The following is a 20,704-nucleotide window of genomic DNA, read 5'->3' as shown; positions in this document are numbered from 1 at the left end:
GGGCAGCCGCGCGGAGAGTATGGGGACGGACGCACCGGACGCTCCGCGAGCGCAGGTCACTTACTGTGTCCAGGCCGAGCCTGTCGCCTCAGAGCCGGGCGCTGCCTGAAATAGACGCAGGCTCCACCCCCGTCGGGCCGGCCCGCCCCGCCCGCCGTCCCCGCGGAAAACCCCCGGGCGGAGGCCAAAGCCGAGACAGTGTGATGCGGGGCTGCCCGGTCCCCGCGTCCGGGGCTGCGCGTGCACCCGCTGAGCGAGGCGAAGCCTCCCAAGCTGGGGTGTCCGGAAGGGCTCACTCTCTCCCACCAGCCTGGGCGGGGTGTTGGGGCTGGCTGTCTCCAAGCCTGAGTGGGGCCCCAGACCCGCACCCCGCAGAGGACCGTATGGGTTCGGTGCTGACCCATTGTCCGCCGACAGCTTCTGATTGGCTGACTGGAACGGGCTCTGCCCTCAGAACCACTTTCGAGTGTCACAGAGCCAGCACCTCAGGCAGCTCAGAGGACCTCCTAGCAACCCAGCTCACCCCCAACTGTGGGGAGTCCCCTTCCTCCCGCGGGGTGCTGGGGACTGTCCCACCTAACTCTGAGGAGGATCACCCCTTCCGGAAAGAGTGTTCCCACTCTGCGGGTCACTGTGGCCACAAACATCCTTGGGGAGGAGGCTCCCTAAGGGACCGGGTGCTGGTCAGCCTTTGACAGAGCACCCGCGCTGGTGCCTGGCATACACTCTCATCGCCCAGGCTTCCTTAAAAAGGGGAAATGGCTCACAAAAGTGAGTGACTTGCCCGAGGTCACACAGGCAGTAAATGGGGGTCCGAACCCACACCCAGGCCTGCAGAACTCCCACTGAAGCGCTTTCCCTTTCTGGGACCCAAGCTGGGTCAGACCACGCTCCTAAAGGCACCAGGTGGGGGTCCCAACAGCTCAGACTTGAGTCTCACTCAGCCTGGCTTTGTCCTCACTTGGTGTGGCCTTGAGCAGGTCACATTGCTTTCTGGGCCTCAGTTTCCCATCTGAGGCCTGTTTCTCTGTGTCAGTCAAGGGGCCGGAGGGGAGCTGGGGAAGAGGACCTCTTCCTTGTTTCACATCCTAGAAATTCCTGCCCTCTGAAAAGGGCCTTGCAGCTCAGGAATTTCCCGTCTGGGCACCGGCTTCCTTTTTGCTCCTCAATAGAGCTTCTGCTCCTCCCTCCCTTTTGCGTGCCCCCTCCCCCCTCCCCTCTGGTTCCCTGCTCCCCCTGGAAACTGGGCACAAAGCTCTGCAGGCCTGGGAGGCACGGCCAAGTGGGCAAGGCAGGGGGGAGATGGGGGTGCCCCTTGGAACTGAGAACTTCCTCTTCCTCCTTGGGAAAGGCGGCCGGGGGGCCAGTTTGGGGCTTGGACATCGATCCTGTCTCTGGACAGGGTAGTTGGGGGTAGCGGGGGGGGGGTTGTTGTGGGAAGAGGGGGCTTCAGAAGGCTGGAGTGAGACAGACTCTACCCCCTTCTCACCTGTGGCCTCAGGGGTGACATTTTTTAGATCTGAAACAACGGTCACAGGGGGTCATTCCAGCTGCTCCCAGTGCATAGAGTGGAAGAGTAAAGGCTGCCCCCCCAACCACAGCAAGTTCATCCAGCCAGAGAGGGTAATGAGGACATAATCCAAGGGGTCCTGGCCCACTGCCTCTGTGGCTGTCTGCCGTGGCCTCATTGTGCAATCCCCAGAGCTCCCTGCCAGCCTCCTCTTCTAACCCCAGATTGGGAAATCGCTGGAGAATCCAAAGTGCTCTGGGTCATGGAGGAGGGCACAGTGTCAGACTCACAGAGCCACCACCCCCTCAGAGCTCCAGACCCTGATGGGCAGGGGCAGGAAGAACACCCCCAGGCAGGCTAAGCACCCCCTTACCCAGCTGCCATGATGCCCTCACTCCCTCCCTGGGGCCTCACCCGAGCTCCAGGCTGCAACCGCGGCATGGGAGAAGCTGCCTCGCCCTCCTGTGGCTGCCCCAGTCACTTCCCCTTTCCCTGAGTTCTGGCATGAGGGTCAAGGGTCACATCCGTGAAGCCCCCAGCTCAAGGGCAACCCTCTAACAATAGGGCTGCGTGGAGAGCCAAGGAGTGTGACCGTCAGTGGGGCCCAGGGGGCAGGAGCTATTCTTACTCCCTCTTGACAGATGAGGAAACAGTCCTCAGGAGACCAGACACTTCCAGAAGGAGCCAAAGGCCAGCCAAGAATTCCACCCTCAGCAGGAAATGAGCATCAGATGCGAGTTGGGAGTGTCCCTGGTCAGCTGCTGTCCCATTACCCTCCTCCCCAGGGGGCTGAGGCTCAGGCTGCAGGCCGGTTCCACCTGGCAGGGGTGGACTGGCACAGACCCCCCCAGGTTCAGCCCAGACGTCAAGTGCCCCCACACCTGGCCCAGAGCTATGGTCAGCTCTTTGCATGCAACCCAGGACTTGGGAGGCCCCGGACACCACATGCCTTCCCTCTGCTTGGAAATGACAGGTGACTTTTTTATTGTTGTAAAATTCACGTAACCAAATGCCCCATTTGGACCACTGTAAGTCCACAGTGCAATGGCAGTAAGTTATATGCTGTTATGCAGCCATCACCACCGTCCATCTCCAGGATTTGTTTCACTTTGCAGAACTGAAACTCCATACTCATTAAATACGACCTCCCCTTTCTCAGCCTCCCACCAGCCTGGCATCCGTCATTCTACTTCCCATCTCTAAACTTGACCACTCAAAGTAGCTCATACAAGTGGAATCAAAGGGACAGTGTTTGTCATTTTGTGACTGGCTTACATAACTTCGCATAATATCCTCAAGGGTCATCCATGTTGCGGCATGTGTCAGAATGTCCTTCCTTTTAAAGCTTGAATAGGGTTTCATTGTTTATCTTTTCACCTGTGCTGCCACCTCTTGGCTGTTGTGAATAACGCTGCTGTGAGCCTGGGAACTCAACCAGCCCTGCCAGACCCTGCTTTTGGTTCTTTTGATTAGACAGCTGACTTTTGTCCCCCTCCACAGGCATCAGGCTCTTTCCTAAGTGCTTTGTATGCGTTAACTGGTTGCATCAGACAATCTGATGAAATGGGTGCTCCTTAATTATCTCCTTTCCACAGACGAAGAAATCAAGGCACAGATAGGTCCAGTCACGTGACGTTCATTGCTGGAGCTGCGAGCCCACACTAAACATATTGTTGTGATTCGGTTGCTCATGCGTGTCCCATGGTTTGCAACTCCACGGACTGCAGCACACCAGGCTTCCCAGTCCTTCACTATCCTGGAATCTGCTCCAACTCACGTCCATTGAGTCAATAATGCCATCCAACCATCTCATCCTGTCACCCTTTTCTGCCCTCCATCTTTCCCAGCATCAGGGTCTTTTCCAATGAGTGTGCTGCTACTTATCCCCCTAATGTTGATCAGAGCTTCCCAGGTGGCTCAGGGGTAAAGAATCCACCTGCTAATGCAGGAGACTCAGGAGACATGGATTCGCTCCCTGAGTCAGGATAATCCTCTGGAGGAGGAAATGACAACCTACTCCAGGATTCTTGCCTGGAGAATCCCATGGACAGAGAAGCCTGGCGGGCTCCAGTCCACTGGGTTACAAACAGTCAGATAGGGCTGAGTACGCTAACACACAGATCAACTGAAATACAGCTTGATGCATTTAAGTCAGACGCAAGGAAGGACTGTCTGCCGGGCAAGGAAGCTTAGATGCAGAAATGGAAGGTTTTTGTTTTTTTTTTACTGCCCTCTACTCCTTTTTCATCTTTGAAAAAAAGTATTTACCAATCTGTTTCATGACCTCCTGCGGTCGGTTAATTGAGTCTCCGCCCTCAGCCTGCGCGGCAGCAGGTGGGGCTGACACGGGCTAGAGAATATAACGCGGGTGGTGTGTGCTGATCGTCCTCCCTCGATTCCCCCTCCCCGGAGCTCCCAGGGCGAGGGGGAGGGGACGGCAGAAGGGCGCGCATCCTGCCACAGGGCTCGGCAGGTGCAAGAAAGCCCGGTGCGTGCGGGATGGGACTGGAACACACCGGGGCTGTGGGTCGCTGGGTCTGGCTGCCCCTGGACCACCGGGCGGGAGGGCAGGGCCAGGGGCAGGGCTCCTCCACGGCCCCGCCCACTTCCCTTCGGGCGATGACTTTGCACTTCCCACGGCCCCAGCTCCCGCTCGCACGCTGCTTCTTCCCGGGACCCCTGCTGGGGCCTCTAGTTTCTCGGGGCTGTCCTTGCTCGCTCCCGAAGTGCGCTGGGCAGAGCCATGGGATCCTCTGTTGACAGGTAAGGAAACCGAGCCTTGGAGGCAACAAGTGGACGCAAAAAGCTGAGGCCTTGAGGCTGGGATCTCTGCTGCCACCCAGCCTCCCCCAAAGGGGAAGTCACTTGCTCAGGGTCATTGGCAGCTGCACCTGACCTTGGCCCGAGTCTCCTGACCACCCGAGGACCACGGGATGGTCAGGTCAGCTGACCAGGAGCCACCCTCCCAGGACAGCCCCTCCCAGAAGAGCCCCCATCGGGGCAGGTGCACGCAGACAGGCAGTGTCCTCCCAGGCCCCCAGAAGCTGTCTGCTTGTTAATAGCCCACCCTTCCTCCAGGGAGGAAGCCAGGCCCTGCACTCCTTTCTGTGTTTGCCTGATGGGGAAAGTGAGGCCTGAGGAGAAAGAGCTGGAGGTGCTAGAGGTGGGTGGGGTCACATGGGACAAAGCAGGGCCCGCTGGGCATAAGGACCCCAATCCCAGTGGCCTGCTAAGGACAGCACCGCCTCCAGGGCACCAGGGAATCTCCACACTGGCCCCAGTGGCCAGGGCTCTTTCCTAAAAGGGCCTAGCTTTCCACAGCAGTTTTTGGCGGTGATGCAAGATGACCTGCCCTGACCCGGCAACCCGGGCTCTTCTCCTCCACGGCACAGTTTCCGGGAAAACAGCCTTACTCCACATCCAGTCCCACCAGGGACAGAGCGGATCACGTGGCAAGAGTTGTGGGAATCCTAGTGCTGCGCAGGGCGGCCAAGGCCTAGGGTGGAGGGAACCTGCCCCAAACCAGCACCGGGCCTTCCAGTCCGATTCTGGAACACCTCTCATTCGGGGAGCTCTGCCCTCTGCTCTTTGGAGAAGGAGGGCACGATGGTGGGGGCTCGGGCGCAGAGACCACTTGGGCCCTGGGGCATCCCACCACCTCCATCTATGGTCCCTGATTTTGGCTAAACTGAGCAGCTTGTGGGGGCTCAGTTCCCCTGAGGAGGGATAGAACCCGAGCCCTTGGCAGTGAAAGTGCAGAGTCCTAACCACTGGACCGCTGGGAAGTCCCCATCTGGGGCTTTAGACACATTGCTTCACCCCTTTGGCCTCAATCGTTTCTAGAAACAGAGCAGACACTCGCTTAGGGGGCTGCCAGACAGGGCTTCAAGGAGCGGGTGCATCTAAATAGCAATAACTGCCATCCTGAGGGCGTGCAGACAGGCAGGCCGGCCCTCGTCCTGCACATTTGCACTTTCTCCCGTAATGCTCCCCACGTTATACCAGGAGCTGGGGCCCAGAGAGGCAGAGTAACCTGCCCAACGTCACACAGCTAGCAAGGTACAGAGCTGGGCTCCCAGCCCAGAGGTGTCTGAATCCACAGCCTAATCCTTTTTTAAAAAATATAAATACAGTTGATTTACAATTGATCTGCAATCAACTAATCTATATTAATTTTGATCGCCCTGCCCAGTACAAGGGCACAGGCCGGCCACCCAGCGCTTCACACTGGGAGACGGCTGGGGAAGCACCATCTAGCCCAAGGCGGCCCAGTCCCAGCTCCTCCCCCCGGGCCAATGGACGGTGGGCAGACATTGACCTCGGTGGGAGGGGGACCCTCTGACCTGCTGGAGGTCCCTAAAGGACTCTGAGGTAGTAAAGGAGGAGGTGAGAGAGGGGACAGCGTGGCCCTGGGCACCCCGCAGCCCCCTCTCCCGTGGGGCAGCGATGGGGGCTCTGTGAGGACTGCATCCCGGCCGCCGAGGGGGCCGCCCACGTGTCCGGGGGCCCCATGACGTCCAGGAAGGAAGGGGCCAGGGTCAGCAGACCAGGGCGGAGGACAGAGAGGCTGCGCGGGCACGGAGGTGGCAGGCCGGCTGCCCCTCCCGGCACCCCAGCTGCAGGTTCTCTGGCCGATCCCACCTACCCCTGAGCTCCGCTCCAGCTGGGCACAGCCTCCCAGCATCTCCTGTGTCACAGAGGAGGAGACCCAGCCTCAGGGAGGACCGGGCCGGCTCACCTGCTGCAGGAGATAGCAGGTGAGACCCGAACACCCTTGAGCAGGGTTGGCCCCTGGCTGGGCGGAGGGCCACAGAGGGAACACGCTCAGGTGGAGTGAGGGGGACACCAGGTCCCTCCTGTCGCCCAGGCTGTCTTGGGACAGCAGATTGGGTTTCCTGTCCTTGAAGCTGAGCGTCCTGCCTTGGGCAGGCTGGCCCCCGCACCCTCTCACACCCAGCCTCAACAAGGAGCCACAGGCTCAGGGCCAGAGACAACCCTCCATCCACCAAAGAGCCCCAGGAAATGTGAGCAATGGTAAAGCCAAGCTGAGCCCAAGGGGGAAGAGCAGGGGGCCGCGCAGGGGGAAGAGGGTGGCCAGGCTAGGTGGAGCCTGGGACCCGCGCTCTGGGGGCACGCAGGATGTCCTGCTGCATAGAGGAACAGACACTGGGAAAGCCCCCTACCACCAACATCCCTGGGTGCTGTTGACAGGGGCTGGCACATTCCAGGAACACACACACGTAGACACACACACACGCACACACGCTTCCTTATCAGCCAGACAACCTGGTCCTCAAGTCCGGAAGCAGCTCGGAGAGCCAGCCCTCTCCTCCCCAGTGCTTGGCCCGGACAACAGAATGGCCAAGGAAACATTTGGCTCTTCGTGAGGCCTCCTGGGACCTGGCGGTGGGCAGGGTCCTGAGCACAGCCCCCCAGCCCGGGACAGGATGGCCAATGGCCAGGGATCTGGACCCGAGCCAGCCAGGGTGCCCTGGACTGAGCCCTCCCTGCAGTCCCCGGCCCCCTGTCTGCACCCCTCAGAGGAGCTGCCATCTAGCCTCTTATTCACCCCAACTCAGCCTTGGGAAGCTGACCCCAGCCCCTCATGCTCTGCTGGGCTCACAGGAACACAGTCGGGGCACAGAGCCACCTGGGCATGGAGGGTCCTGCCAGGAAAACCCTCCCTTTCTGGCTCTGGGCCTGGGTCTCTGCCTACATCCTTCCCGCTGCCACTCACAGGCTGTTTAGCCCCTGCTTCCCCCGCCTCCCCTTGGGGGAATTCCCCACTCACGGGCCCCACCCACCTCAGGATTCACTGACAGAGCCCCCTACCCCTGCACCCAGGGTCTTTTCTGCTTCTTCGTGCCAGGCCCATGGGAACATGGGGTTACGGGGCCCCAAACCCGGCTTTATGGCAGGCCCTTGCTTCACTCCTCCTTTCCCCCATTTTGCAGCTGGAAAAACCAGGTGCAGAGAGGTGACGAAACTTGCCTACAACCTCTGACTGAAAAGCAAGTGGTAGAACAAGGACTACGCCTGGCTCAGAAACCAGCCTGGGACCTTCTGCCTGCAGCCCAGGGGCTCAGGCAAGGCCAGGCCCATCAGTCAGGGCCGGGGCCGGGGCTGCAGGAGGGGTCTCCTTGAGGGGCCGGGGACACAAAGCTGTCGGGGGTGGCAGGGGCTCCCCGTGGAGAAGCTGGCCAGGACCAAGCCAGGGCAAGTCTTCCTGTAGCACGGCCCCTACGCGACCTCTGCCAGCCACCGGGCTGACTCGTGGGGGCAGGCTGGCCTGTCAGTCCCCTGCCGCTCCCGAGGGAAAGAGGTGCCCCTTGGATACCTGCCCGCCCCCCCGCTGGCTGTAGGACCTCAGGCCACCCATGCTGGGGCCTGGTGTGAAGCAGCGCAGACCCCCATCCTGTGCTGGCCTCAGTTTCCCCACTGACACTAGGGCTGCCTGCCAGCGTCAGCACTCACATGCCCTGCCCCTACCCCACCCCTGTTCTCCAGGCCTGGAACCCCAACCTCTCCTCTTCCTCCTTCTGGCCCTGCCTCTGGCCAGGCTGTGCCTGGCACTTGCTCCTGATGCCCCAGGATCCCAGCGGGGGGAGGGTGGGGGAGAGGCAGCTGGTGCGGCCTCCCTCAGCGCCTCCCTGTTAATCTCCCATCTCAGCACCCCGCTTTCTTGGAGAGCCCCAGGTTGCCAATGCAAACGGGGTTTCCTAGCAGCCTTGCTTGCAGGCTGGAGCCAAATTTCAGTGCCACGTGTTCGAGAGAGGAAGATGAAGAGGGAGGTTTGCAGGGGTCAGGCCGGAGTAAGCTCCTTGCAGCCTCACGTCCAGAGCCAGGACCAGCAGGGTCCACCCCTCCACACACTCACTCCAGGCTGACACTTGCCCTGCGGCAGCACACCACTTTCACTGCTGGGAAGTCCCTCGCACATCTAACCCAAATACCTCAAGCTGTAGATCAAGCTTTGGCCTTTCCTTATCTGCCAGGGTGCAGGCTTGCTTAGAACAGGACAGAGCAGTGCCCACCCCTGTGGGATGAGGCTCACTTGGCACGTGACGCCAGCGGCCCCGGGAAACCAGGGTCGAAGTTTGTTTTGCTCTGTAACCACGGCGGTGGGCTTTCCCAGTTCAGACTTGCCTCAGTCTCCCTGTTGGTACAGTGGGCAGGAAAAGGCAGTCAGCACGGAACCTCTGGCCGGCCCCTGGGTGTGTGGGGACACGGACCTTCTGTCTGCAGTCAACTTGGCCCCGCGTCTCCTTAGAGAGATACCATTTTAATTCATGTTTATTTTAAAAATAAATACTCTGTTCTTCATTTTTACATTGGGGTGGTGCAGGACAGTTAGGCAGGGAGGCCTTCTCGGGTGGGCAGTACCAAAGGGAACTTCTGCACCAAACCCTCCTCCAAATGCCTGGAATGCCTCTCAGGCTTGCTGGCATGCCTGGCATGACCTCCCCTGGCCATCAGGAGGAGGAGGATGGACGGTCCACCACGGGGGGCTTCAGGCCTGGGGCTGCGCCGGGGCTGCCTCTCGGGTCCCCAGCTTGGGGCTCGGTCCCCAGGGGAAGGTGGCCGCCCCTCCGTCCCCGGGGCCGCCCCCTCTCAGGCCAGCAGCGTTAGATGCAGGTGACCAGCGCGTCCATGGAGGTGCCCAACTCGATCTCCTCGAAGAGCACGCGGCCCCCGGCAGCCCCGGAGCCCCCGGCCTTGGCCGCAGCCCTCAGCACGGCCTGGGCGTGGCGCAGGAAGTGCTGGTTCCGACGGCGGCCCAGTCGGCGCAGTGCCAGGATGGCCAGCACGTGGTCCCGCCTGCAGAGACCCGAAGGCCCCCGCTGCAGACTCGACAGCTCCAGTGACACCCCGGACCCCAGGGCGAGGGGGACCCCGGGGCTCGGACTGGAAGCGCTAGGGCACCCAGCCTTCCTGGGGGTGCCTGGGTCTTGAAGGGTGCAAAGCCCGGCAGAGACGGCAAGAGGCAAGCCTGAGGGGAACGGCCTCTGAGGCCCAGGCAGAAGTTCGGGAAACCTAGTGGACCTCGGGAGGCAGCAGGGCGCCGCCATGCCACGATGCCGGGAGCGGGGCCAGGCAGGGGAGTCAGAGCCTCTTCCCCTGAGAAGCGTGCTGGGGAGCCCCGGCCCAGCGGCAAGCAGAGAGGCACGTGGGGTGGGAGGCTTGGCCCAGTGTACCGCCCCTCCCGCCCCAAGCACCCCAAAGAGCTGGAAGCACTGTCTCCCGCATCGAAGGAGGGCCGGCGAGCCTGCCCAGGAAAACCCCGAGGGGCCAAAAGGGGAACCTTCCGCCTATGCGCAGTTACTCTGAATCAAGGCCAAACAGACGCCGCGGGCTGGGATCAGAGGATTCTCTGGTGGGGCGGGGCGGGGCAGGGGACCAGGAAGGGGCTAGGCCCGGGCTTTCTGTAGTCTCCGCATCCTGGAATCTCCAAGGCCATGGAGAGATTGAGCTGGGATTTCCACGTGCTTGATGACTCAGCACCCTCCCCCAACACACACCCTAGGATCAAAGCCTTCTTCCTGCTGGCAGGTCTAGCGGCTTCCAGAAAGGGCTTTCTCCCAGAGCTGGGGGCCTGTGCCTCCCCCTAAGACTCGCTGGAGGAAGGGCTCTGGCTCCCTTCAGACTCCAGGGACCACAAGACTGAATGAGGACAGCGAGATTAGAACACTGGGGAAGGGCAGCGACGATCCCACTAGGGCCCCCACAGCCTGAGGGTCCGGGGCCCGCAGGTCACGCTGCTGGCACCTGTGCATGGAGGCCGGTGCTAGTCCGAGCCCCGCCCGGAGGCCCCCTCCGGGGTACGAACCTGATGTCAGGGTAGCTTCTGATGAGCGTCTCCAGGTGCCGCCTGATGTCGTCTTTGTAAGTCTCGCCCAGTATGTCAGCCACGCATGGGATAGCTTGGCCCAGCCACGTGGCCTCGGAGCCCTGCGAAGACGCGGGCGCGGTAGGCCACCCCTGCCCCCGCCTGCAGCCCCTCGGTTAGTGCCCAGTTTAGCCCTCCTGCAGCCACCACCGCGGCCCCACCCGGACCGCCTCACCCCGCCCCCCCCTCCCCCCACCGCGGAAGGGGCCGCGGCCCTGGCTCTGGGTTCCTCTTTCCTCCCCACTACACAGCACAGAAGAGGCTTTCCGTGTCTACTCAGGTGGATGAGCCCAGGCCCCGCGGGGAAGGCCTGCCTGGCATCAGACGGGGAGTTGGGGACCAGAGGCCCAGATGAGGGGTGTCTGTGTGGGGAGGACATGCCTGAGCTCCCTCTGCTGGGGGTGGTGTGGAGGAGAAGTTGGACACAGTCCCTGCCCATCAGACGGGGCTGCGACCCTCATCCCTCCCCTACATTCCCCCACAAAGTACATGCAAATCAGTGCAAATATATGCAACGTGTCCTCCCCACCTGCCCTGCCCCTGCATGTGGAGAGTGCCGCGAATCGTTTGCCTAAGCCTGCCCACGGGGGGGGGGGGGGCGGGTTTCTTACAGGGGGCGAGCTGAAATCAGACTGAGCGGGGCGCTTTTGGAGGGTCCGCGGGCTGGAGAACCCCCAAGAAGGCCTGCGCCCCGGGGCAGTCGGGCGATGCTCCTACCAAGCCCTGGAAGGTGCTGCCGATGGCCTGCGCCTCCAGGCCCATCTTCTGGGAGCCGCTCCGGCGGTCCACACCCCGGAGCCGCTCTCGGGGTCGCAGCACCTGCGCCAGGTACTCGCGGACAACGTAGCGGTGCACCTGCTGCAGAGTCTCCTGGGGGTAGAGGTCAGGGTCACCCGGAGGAGCCCTGGGCACGCCCCCACCAGTGCCCGCCCCCGCCCCCGGATACCTGGGCCAGGGGTGGGGCCATGTGCCCGAGGAGGCCCGAGAAGGCCAGCACCTTGTCCATGACGGGCTGCAGCAGGTCCTGAGTCAGCCAGGCCTTGGTGCACAGGACCCTGAAGAGCGGCTAGGGGCAGAGCGGTGGGCAGTCGGCCGAGGGCTGACCCCCAGCACCCACTAGACCCTCCCCTGGGCACCCAGGGCCTGGCTCCGGACAGGGGCGATTCAGGCCAAAGGGCGAGCTGGCATCAGGAAGAAAGTCTGGGGAGCCGACCCCCTTCTCTACGGTATCTTGGGGACAGCCCCTCTCCTGGCTCTAGACCTTTCCCTGATGAGAAAACTCTGAGACGGCCTCCTCCAGGCCGCCAGGCCCCGTGGGCATGCTTGGAGTTTGAGCCTCTAGCCAGGCCTTGCCTCGGGAGTCCTGGGGGCGCCTTGAGGGGCTGGATGAGGCGCCATTCCCTGGATGCACCCGCTCTGTGGAGAGGGTCCTCAGAGTCTCAGAGTGCATCTCTGAGAGGAGAGTGAAAGCGTTCGTCGCTTAGTCGTGTCCGACTCTTTGTGACCGCATGGACCCTACCTACGTCCATGGGGTTCTCCAGGCAAGTGTACTAGAGTGGGTTGCCATTCCCTTCTCCAGGGGATCCTCCTCACCCAGGGATGGAACCTGGGTGTTCTGCAATTATAGGGGATTCTTCACCATCTGAGCCAGCGGAGAAGCCCAGGGAGCGTGAAGGAAGGAGGGAATTGTTTCCCAACTGTTCCTGCTCAGCTGGGAACGCGTCTGGGTTCCCTGCCTGCTCCCGAAACACCATCCCCAACACGCCCCTACGGTAAATGAGTGCTGTGACTTGGGCCCCCGGGCTCCAGGACACAGGGCGCACCTGCTGGGCAAGGAAAGTGGGGAGAGAAGGGCCCGCCCCCTCACCTGCACAGTGCCCTGCAAGCCCTGGAGCAGCCGCTTCTGAAAGGCACGGGCGGCAGCCCCCAGGGCCTTCTCCAGCTCTCCAAAGCTTTCTGGGAACTTGGCCAGAAGGTGAGTCCTGGGGAGGGGGAGGGGCCAGGATTGGGGAAAGTGGGCAAGGGGTCACAGCCGGGCATACAGCCGTGAAGGCTGGGTGCCACCGCAGCTCCGATCACTCAGACTATAGTGTGAAGGGCAGCCCCCTGGGGCGGCACAGCGGAGAAGCCCTGGGAGCGGTCACGTGAGGGGGCGGCAGTGCGCCCGGGAGCCGAGCACAGAGGGGTGGGCCAGGGGAGTGTCGCGGTCCCACCGCGTGGCAGGGCCCCTGTGGCAGGGCTGAGCCAGACCTCATCCCTCCTGGCGACAGAACAGTGCAGCACAGCGCCTCCTGGCACAGAGGCCCTCCTCAGATGCTCGGGATAGTCACTCAGTTGAGTCCGACTCTGTGACCCCATGGGCGGTAGCCCGCCAGGCTCCTCTGTCCACGGGGAACTCCATGCCAGAATACTGGAGTGGGTTTCCATTCCCTTCTCCAGAGGATCTTCCCAACCCGGGGATTGAACTCAGGTTTCCTACATTGCAGGTAGATTCTTTATCCTCTGAGCTCCCAGGGAAGCCCTTGGAGCCTCATAACTGCTTCTCCAAATATCACAATGCCCCCATTTCATCATTGAGGAGACAGAGCTAGGCTCTCCTAGTTTGCAACCCAGGGACACAGAAAGTGAAGTCTCTCAGTCGAGTCCAACCCTTTGTGACCCCATGGACTGTAGCTCGCCAGGCTCCTCCATCCATGGGGTTTGCTGGCAAGAGTACTGGAGTGGGTTGACATTTCCTTCTCCAGAAAGGCAGGGACACAGAAAGGCAGGCTAAATTTCTACCAGGGCTTGACCAGAGATGACCTACACCAGAGTCCCCTGTGCCCAGGACCAGCCTGGCACAGTCTAGGGACAGAAGAGTGTTAGTGAGCCAGCGCCTTATCACAGTCATACTTTGGGTTCCCGGATCCAACAAGTACTGCCTGCGTGACTGTGGACTGGCGGCGATGCCTTTCTGAGCCCCCACACTGCATTCCCGTCTGTCCATGGGGACATCACACCATCAGCAGTAGCTGATGCGTCTTCAGTTGGGGGACACTATGGCTTGGCCTGGGGCTGAAGGCTCTGGCAGCCTGCAGGGGAGGGCCACTGCCCCCTGGGGTCAGAGGAACCCAGGCCTCGGCACCAGCAAGGCCCTGGGGGTTGGGGAAGGGGCGGGGGGAGTGTCAGGTCAGGCTTCCAAGAAGAGAGAGGGTCCCTAAAAGTAAGAAGGCTGAGTGGGATGAGAGAGGAGAAACGGAGTCGTGGGTGGCAGGGATGAGCTGGGCAAGGGTGGCTGGAACCTTGGCCTCTGCTCAGCCCTGAAGCTCCCCGCGTCCCTGCCAGGGCCTCAGCTCTGCGGGGCCAAGAGAAGACCCCACGGCGGGGACAGGGGCGGGGCCGAGCACGGAGAGAGGGTCCCCTTCGGGAGGCGTCAGGGGATGGCCGCTTTGGGGCCGCATGGCCGGCGTCTGCGTTTCGGTTCCCAGGGCTCGTGCGCCCCCTGCCGGTCGCGCCTGGCACCGCGGGACAAACCCACCTGAGCTCCTCGCAGGCATTGATGCTGGCGCACAGGTTAGGCTCGGTCACCGCCCCGGACTCCAGAAAAGCCTTTTCGAACCTGGGGGGCGGGGTACGCAGGGGCCTTGGAGACTCTCCCTGGCTGCTAAGACCCCGAGTCCTCCCTCCAGGCTTCTCCCTCCCAGTTGTCCGGAATCTCGAATTCCGAGGAAACAGGAGGAATGGGTTCCCCCCAGGGACAACCAGCGTCCACACCCTGGCCACCCCGCCCACCACATCCCGGCCCAGGACTCGCCCGCACCTGTGCAGGAAGAGCCCCAGAGCCCGCGCGCAGATCCCCAACGTGGTGGCCTCCAGCTCTGCGGAGATGGAGCCGGCCGCCTTCACGTGCTCCGCCACGAGCTGCGAGCGAGCGCGTCTGAGCCCTCTGTCCCGATGGCCCCAGCGCCCAATCGTGGCGGAGGGACGTCTCCACCTTCCTCGCTCTGCCTCCCAGTGTCGGCTCCGATTTCCAGGGGCCCCGATTTCCAGAAGGTCAGCCCTCCCAGCTCCGCACACCCACGGGGTCCCCCCCGTCCCGGCTCAGCTGGGAGCTGTGGCCTCGCTCTCCCAGCCTGGTCATGAGATCCGAGACTTCTGACCGCGCCCCACGTGGGGCCTCAGGCTCCTGTCCGATAGGGAGAGGCGGTTGTGACTGTGCCTTATAAGAGTCTCCACCGCCAGAGGCCCAAACCCACGTCCTTCCCTCCCGCGCACCATGCAGACATCGAAGGACAGCGGCGTGTGGTAGAGGCCCTGCAGCTCCTCGGGGGCCTCCGCAGCCGCCCAGCGACTCTGCTCCAGCTGCAGGATGCCATCGAAGCAGCTCGCGATCTTGGTCTGTGCGGGCCAGGGAAGGGGCCGCGGTGAGACCCTCCCAGGAGGGAGACCCCCTACCTCCACGCCCTAGGGCGCGCCCTTGGCGACAAGGGCACCCCTGCCGGGGCACAGGCCCACGCCCGAGGCCACAGGGCGCAGAGAGGCTCGGACCCTGGGCACTGCGCCTCCCTACCCCGCTGGCATTGACCACCCTCTACCTGGACCCCGCCCCCTTCGGCCCGGCCCCGCCCTGGTCTCACCTCCAGGAAGCTGGTGTAGTCATCTTCCAGTCGGGCCCAGACGTCCGGTGCCAGGAGCGGGGGCAGCGGCTCCGAGGGCAGAGCCTGGTCCTGGGAGCCCAGGAAACCAGGACTGGAAGGCAGGGCGGGGCCTGAAGGTCTGGGCGGGACTCTGATGCGGCCGCGGCTGCCCCCACTGCCCTCTGCCTTGGCTCAAAGCCTAACGCCATCGCTGTGAGGCCCGGAATCTGGGCTTCCGTTCACACGCCCGGCACCCCACCCCGCCCTCCAGGTTTCCGTGCCAAACGCCCCTCCGCCGGGCTTCCCACCTCAGGATTTCCTGGCTAAGCAGTCGGTGGAACGTGCCCCAAAAGCATAAAGAAGGCAGTCCCAATGGACTTCGACCAACTTGCTTCGGGAGTGACCGCCACCCTCTTGCTCGGGGTTCACCCAAATTGAGCTCTAAACGCCCCCAGGACCTTGCAGTTCAGGGTCCAGCTAGGATCCAGCCCACACCGGGGCGGGCGCCTGTCTGCAGCCACACAGAATATTAAGGAGCCCAGCACTTTGGCGTCCCCTCCAACTGCCCGCCTGCCTGGGGAGCTGGGGAGCGCTCAGGGGGACGGGGGACCCACCCCATCATGTTCTGCAGAGCCCTGAACCGAGGTGTCCATCCAAAGCAAGAGTGGGGGTGAAAGCCAGCCCTCAAGGAGCGCGGTGAGCCCGTGGTTGTGTCCAGCCTGGAGGGGGCGCCCTTGGCCAGTTCACTCCAAGGCCCCGCGTGGACTAGGGGGGACTCACTGGGCTCGCCGCCTCGGAAGCAACCCCGCCCATAGGGCTTTCCAGCTTCGGAACCCGAAAGGGAGAGCACCAGGGTCTGGGATGGGGAGAAAGGAATATCAAAGGGCTCCCGGATCTTGGGTGCCTAACAGCCAGCACTCTCCCGGGGAGGAAAAGGAGGAGAAGGTGCCCTGTGCCCTTCAGAACAGGTTCCCGAAGGCCTCGCGGGCGGGCAGTGCCAGCCCCTTCTCGCCCCCGCCCCCCCGCCCCCCCCCCCCCCCCGCGGCCGCCGGCCCGGGCCTCACCTGCTGTAGACGTTGGCGGCCCAGTCCAGCAGCACGTAGAGCTGCTCGCAGCCGCGGGCGTCGTGTGCGAGCTCCTGGAGGCGCCCGGCCACCGCGCCGTGGAAGGCACGCAGGTAGGCCTCCCACGCCGGGAAGCCGGCGGCCGCGTAAGCGGGGTGCACCTCCCGCTGCACCTTCTGCAGGTCGCGGCGAACCAAAGCGCCGAGCTCGGCCAGGAGCCGCGCCAAGTCGGTGGGCAGCGTCGGCTGCCCCCCTGGGCCTTCCTGGCGCCCTCCTGCCGTAAGGCTTCCCGCCCTCCGCCGCACGGCGTCCTCCCAGTACTGGCGCCAGCGGCGCGGCGTGCGCAGAAAGTCGCCGTCTGCGGGGGGCTCCGGGTGGGCCTCCTCTTCCGCGCGCACCACTCTGGCCAGCTCCGCGAGCGCGGCCGCGTCCACGCCATCCGGGCCAAGCGTCTCGCGCACGATGGCGCCGATCTCCGCGGCCAGCCCGTCGTAGTGCAGGCACACGTCCATGGCGCGCCGCGCAAAGCCCGTGGGGTCCTGCTGGAAGGTGCACGAGGCTTTCTCGGCCACTAGCCCCGTCTCCAGGTGCCGCAGCCGCTTGAAGGCGGCCAGGAGTTGCCGCTGGGAGATGAGGTCGGCCACGGACGTGCCTTTTGCAAGGTCGGGCAAGAAGAGGGCCAGTGAAGGGGGCGCTCCAGGTAAGCCTGTCGGCCCCGACCCTACACCCCGGGCTGGGCTCCCTGGCCCCATAGCGCTACGGAAGGCCTGCACCAGGAGCAAGGGACCCGACTGCTCTATGTCCTTCGGAATTGCCTTTGAAGAGGCAGATCCCAGGTCCCAAGCCTGGTTCAGATCATGCCTGGGATGGGTCCTGCCTCCCCTTGCCTTCAGCCCCTACATCGGCCGCTGCTCCCTGCATGGAGCTGGACCTGGTGGCCTCCAGTGCAGTCCTGACTCAGGTCCAGTGGGGCCAGAGCTCAGGCTGGGCGTTCCCTTGGATGTCCAGGCTCCTGCTCGCAGTGTCCAGCTTCAGCCTTTCTTGTTCCCCGCTGTTCCCTGCTCTTGGCCAGCCTCCACCCCCAGGAGCCCTCCACCTTCTCCCGCACGCCCTCTTCAGGGCTCATCTCCTGGGTGGCCCCCTAATCTCGCCTCCAGGCGGTCTTGGCTCCCAGGCACCCTCCGTGATCCTGTGATCTGACTGGGCCAGGGCCTTGTCCACCAGTCCGGTTTGGCCAGCAGCCAGGCTGTGGAAGCCCGTGGAGTTCTGGGGCCCTGCAGCTCTGGGTTCAATCTCATTTTTCCACTTCCCAGCTGTGAGACGTGAGGCAAGTCACTTAACCTCTCTGAGCCTCACTTTTCTCGGCTGCCCTTGTTGAAACGCTGGAAGAATTTTACCGTGCAGTTGTGCCGGGGCAGGGGTTTGGGGTGGCTGGGGAGGGTAACCCATCAAGAAGCCTAGGCCCCGCCCCTCCCCCCCCACCCCCGCCTTGGTTTCCTCCTCTGCTCAGTGGGGGCGGGGCAGCCCTCACCTTCGGCTTCCTCAGGCCCCGCCCCCGTGGACGACCGCCGGCCAACATCTTCCTTGGCCTTGGAGGACCCCTTCCTGCCACAGGCCGGCCCTGGCTCCGAGGTCACCCCGGTCTGGTCCCCGGCAGGGCGGTTGTCTGGAGTGCGCCGCAAAGACCCGAACAGGAAGCGGCCGCTGAGCCTGAGCAGCCCTGTGTCTCCCCGGGGGGCTCGAACCGAGGCCCGCTGGCTCGCCCTCGAGAGGGCCCGCCGCAAGGTGCCCAGGCCAGGCCTGAAGCCCTCGTGCTGGGCGCCGGGCGCGTCCTCGCTACTCGCCCGCCGGGCGCCCTGGGCTGGGGTGTGCGGCTCCACGGGCTCCTGCCGGCGGTGCAGCTCCAGCCCAGAGGCCTGTGTCTGTGGCAACGGCATCTTGGCGGCAGCAGAGCTGGAGGTGAAAGGGAAGCTCAGGAACCCGGGGCGGGTGGTGGTGGGGCGACCAGTCCCCGGGAGCAGACACCAAAACCCCATGAAATCCCCGGGGCATGTGGGGGCCCAGGCGCTGGTCAGGGAAGCTTCCCACCACCACCAGAGGTGACCCCAAAGCTGTCAAAAGGAACTGTTGCCAGGCAGCTCCCGTGGCCTGAGCCGTCCTTATGCCAGGATGCAGCTGCTTCTGCAGACACAGACAGCTACTTCTATAAGGAAGCCTCCCCTGACACCATTTTCCATGACGGTCTTCCCTGAGTACCCATCCACGCTGGGTCTGCCAGGCCAGACCCTCCCACCAGAGCTGGAGAGGGAAACGAAGGTGCAGATTCCAGGGCTTAGCCCAGCCCGCAGCCCGCAGTCCCCAGAGTGGGCCCAGCAACCACATCCAGGGCTTCCTGAACCTCGAGTCCTGAGGCCTAGCATGTCTACCCCCTCCAGAGCCGCTTCACTGCCCCCTTCACCCCTCAGCTCACCCCCTTTCAGCCATCACGCTCACTGCTTCTGCTCAAAGCAGAGCTCCACGGCCCCCGTGGAGGACGTCCACCCCTTTTCCTGGATGTCCCAGCACTGGACAGGGGTGGGGTCAGGCCACCAGGGGCTTATCGAGGCCTTGCAGCCTGCAGGGAAGGCTGTGGGAGGGGCCTTGGTTCTATATTTAACCAGGGGCTGGAGGCTCCCCACTCCCATTCTCACCCATGATCTCCTCCCTGCTGCCCCCCATAGAGGATGGGGAGGGGGTCTCCAGGGCATGGGGGCCTGAGCACAGGGCCCTCACCACCCCCAGGATCCCCCAGTCTCTGCTCATCCCCACCCCCTTTCAGCCCCTCCTGGCTGTTGGGGAAAAAGAATAAAAATTTCTTGGCCTGCTGGGCCCTCCCTCCCACCCCACTGTGTAAAGACAAGTTCAAGGTGGTGGGGGCCAGCAAGTTCTCACTTCAGCCCAAGGAACTAGGGCCCAAAAGAGGGCAGGACCTGCTGAAGTCACTGACCAACCAGAGGCTGAGCTACCCCCCATCCCCCGGCCACCCCCCACCACGGGGACAAAGGCCAGGCTGGAGCCAGCACCTGACCCTTGGGTGATATTGGGCCAGAGCGGCCTCTCTGCAGGCCTCAGTGTGCCTGGGGTGATTGACACCAGGATGAGCAGGGCCCAGCCCCTAACCCACCCCTTTCCCGGCACCTGCCAGCAAGATGTCCGTCTAGGGGCAGACATGCAGGGGGTCACCGAGGCCTACTTTCCTCTCCCAGAGGCGGCTGAGCTGGAAGGCGGCTGCCCCAAGGGAGGGGCCGGCCCAGGTGTTCGATGCGAGCCTTATCAGCCCCACCCCGGCCACAGGTCATGGTTCCTCAAGATGCCAGGACTCAAGGACCATGCCCTCAGGTCAGCCCTGACACAGCAGGGAGCATCGTGACGGCGGCCGTCTGACCCCGCCGCCCCCACCTACCACGGTGCCCCACAGCACCCAGCAGGGGCAGGAGTGGTGATGAAGGAGCCATTCCAGCGGGGCCCAGCCTGCCGCGCTCTGGGCTCTGTCTCCAGGGAGTGTGGGGGCAGGACAAGCCAGCCTACCTTGGTTGGCAAGAGCTCGCACCTAGTAAGCACCTACTGTATGCTCGGTCCAGTGCCGGGCACTGTCAGATCCCCATGACAACAAAGTGACAGGGTGTCGTTCTCCCCACTTTACAGGTAAGGAAACAGGCTCAGAGAGGGGCGGGGTCTTGCCTTAAGCCACACACCTCAGGGGCGGGGAGTCAGGACCAGCCCAGGTCTGGCTAGGAACCTGGGAGCAGAGCCTGAACCCTGTCTCCCAGTACCAGCAGCCCAGCGTTGCTGCCCAGGGAACACTTTCTCCTGGCAGAGGGTCTGAAGATGGGCAGGCTGCCAGATGCCAGGAGTGGCATCAGACTTGAAGTTCTCCAGGAAGCCGAGGGGAAAGTTCTGGGGGAAGAGGGGCAGCTGCCGGCTGGGTCTCACGGGAGGTAACAGAGGCAGACACTTGAAAGCCAGCCACCCTGCCTGACCACCTCGTCCCAAAGCCCATCGAGGCCCCCCTGGTGTTCCCTCTGCCCCCTGCTCCCTGACTCCTGCTTCAGCAGCTTCCCAAGTCATTCTTGACCTTCAGGAGGCACAAGTCAATCAGGCCACTCTCCTGCTTAAACCCTTCCGTGGCTCCCCACAGCCTGGCATTTGAAGCCGCTCTCACCCCTCATCATGGTCTGAACTTCCTCCAGCCTCACTCCCGGGCCTCCTGGGCCTGCACCCAGCCAGCCTCCGAGCTTCTGCTCAGGCAGCTCCTTCTCCCAGCCTTTCCCTCTGCTCCCCAAAGCTGACCTGGATTTCAGAAGCTGGGGTGTAGTTGCCTCCACCTCCGAGCAGTCCGTGGGCTGTGCTGTACCACCTGCCTGCTCATCAGGCCCTGGACTGGCTCCCTGGTGATCGGGCCTCCTCACTGGCCTGGGGACTTATGTCCATCCACCCCTCCTTTTCTGCCCAGAGGCAGCCTGCGGGGGCAGTGAGCCTTCAGTGTGAGGATCACCCCTGCCTGTGGGGGCCCTCTGGGACATCAGGCTGGTGTCTTATGGGCTGCAGAGTCCCTGCTGACTCTGCCGTGGCCCCTGTCCCAGGCCTG

At 63.2% G+C, this 20,704-nt stretch overlaps 1 protein-coding gene across 1 annotated transcript; it reads right to left on the bottom strand.

The window, feature by feature from the left end:
• Positions 1–8,843: 8,843 nt before the first annotated feature.
• EXOC3L4 (exocyst complex component 3 like 4) lies at positions 8,844–19,323 on the bottom strand. Its single transcript, XM_040256865.1, has 11 exons — positions 17,609–19,323; positions 16,078–16,729; positions 15,014–15,125; positions 14,652–14,774; positions 14,197–14,297; positions 13,915–13,995; positions 12,265–12,379; positions 11,344–11,463; positions 11,115–11,267; positions 10,338–10,459; positions 8,844–9,328 (listed from the first exon to the last, which is right to left on the bottom strand). The coding sequence occupies exons 1-11, from the start codon at positions 18,111–18,113 to the stop codon at positions 9,136–9,138; spliced, it is 2,277 nt and encodes a 758-aa protein (XP_040112799.1). The 5' UTR covers positions 18,114–19,323; the 3' UTR covers positions 8,844–9,135.
• Positions 19,324–20,704: the final 1,381 nt, after the last annotated feature.

Source organism: Oryx dammah, unplaced genomic scaffold (genome assembly GCF_014754425.2).
Source record: "Oryx dammah isolate SB20612 unplaced genomic scaffold, SCBI_Odam_1.1 HiC_scaffold_16, whole genome shotgun sequence".
NCBI lineage: Eukaryota > Metazoa > Chordata > Mammalia > Artiodactyla > Bovidae > Oryx > Oryx dammah.
The sequence above is the reverse complement of the archived record's forward strand: the minus strand, read 5'-3'. Positions and strand labels throughout refer to the sequence as shown.

Bases quoted from the DNA above. Each gene is read 5' to 3' on its own strand.
- EXOC3L4 (XM_040256865.1), bottom strand. From the start codon at position 18,113: ATGGGGTTTTGGTGTCTGCTCCCGGGGACTGGTCGCCCCACCACCACC. The intron at 10,460-11,114 runs GTAGGAGCATCG...GCGTCTTCGCAG, and splicing joins GCAGCACCTTCCAGGGCTTG to GGCTCCGAGGCCACGTGGCT. The intron at 9,329-10,337 runs GTTCGTACCCCG...GGGTCTCTGCAG, and splicing joins AGAAGCTACCCTGACATCAG to GCGGGACCACGTGCTGGCCA.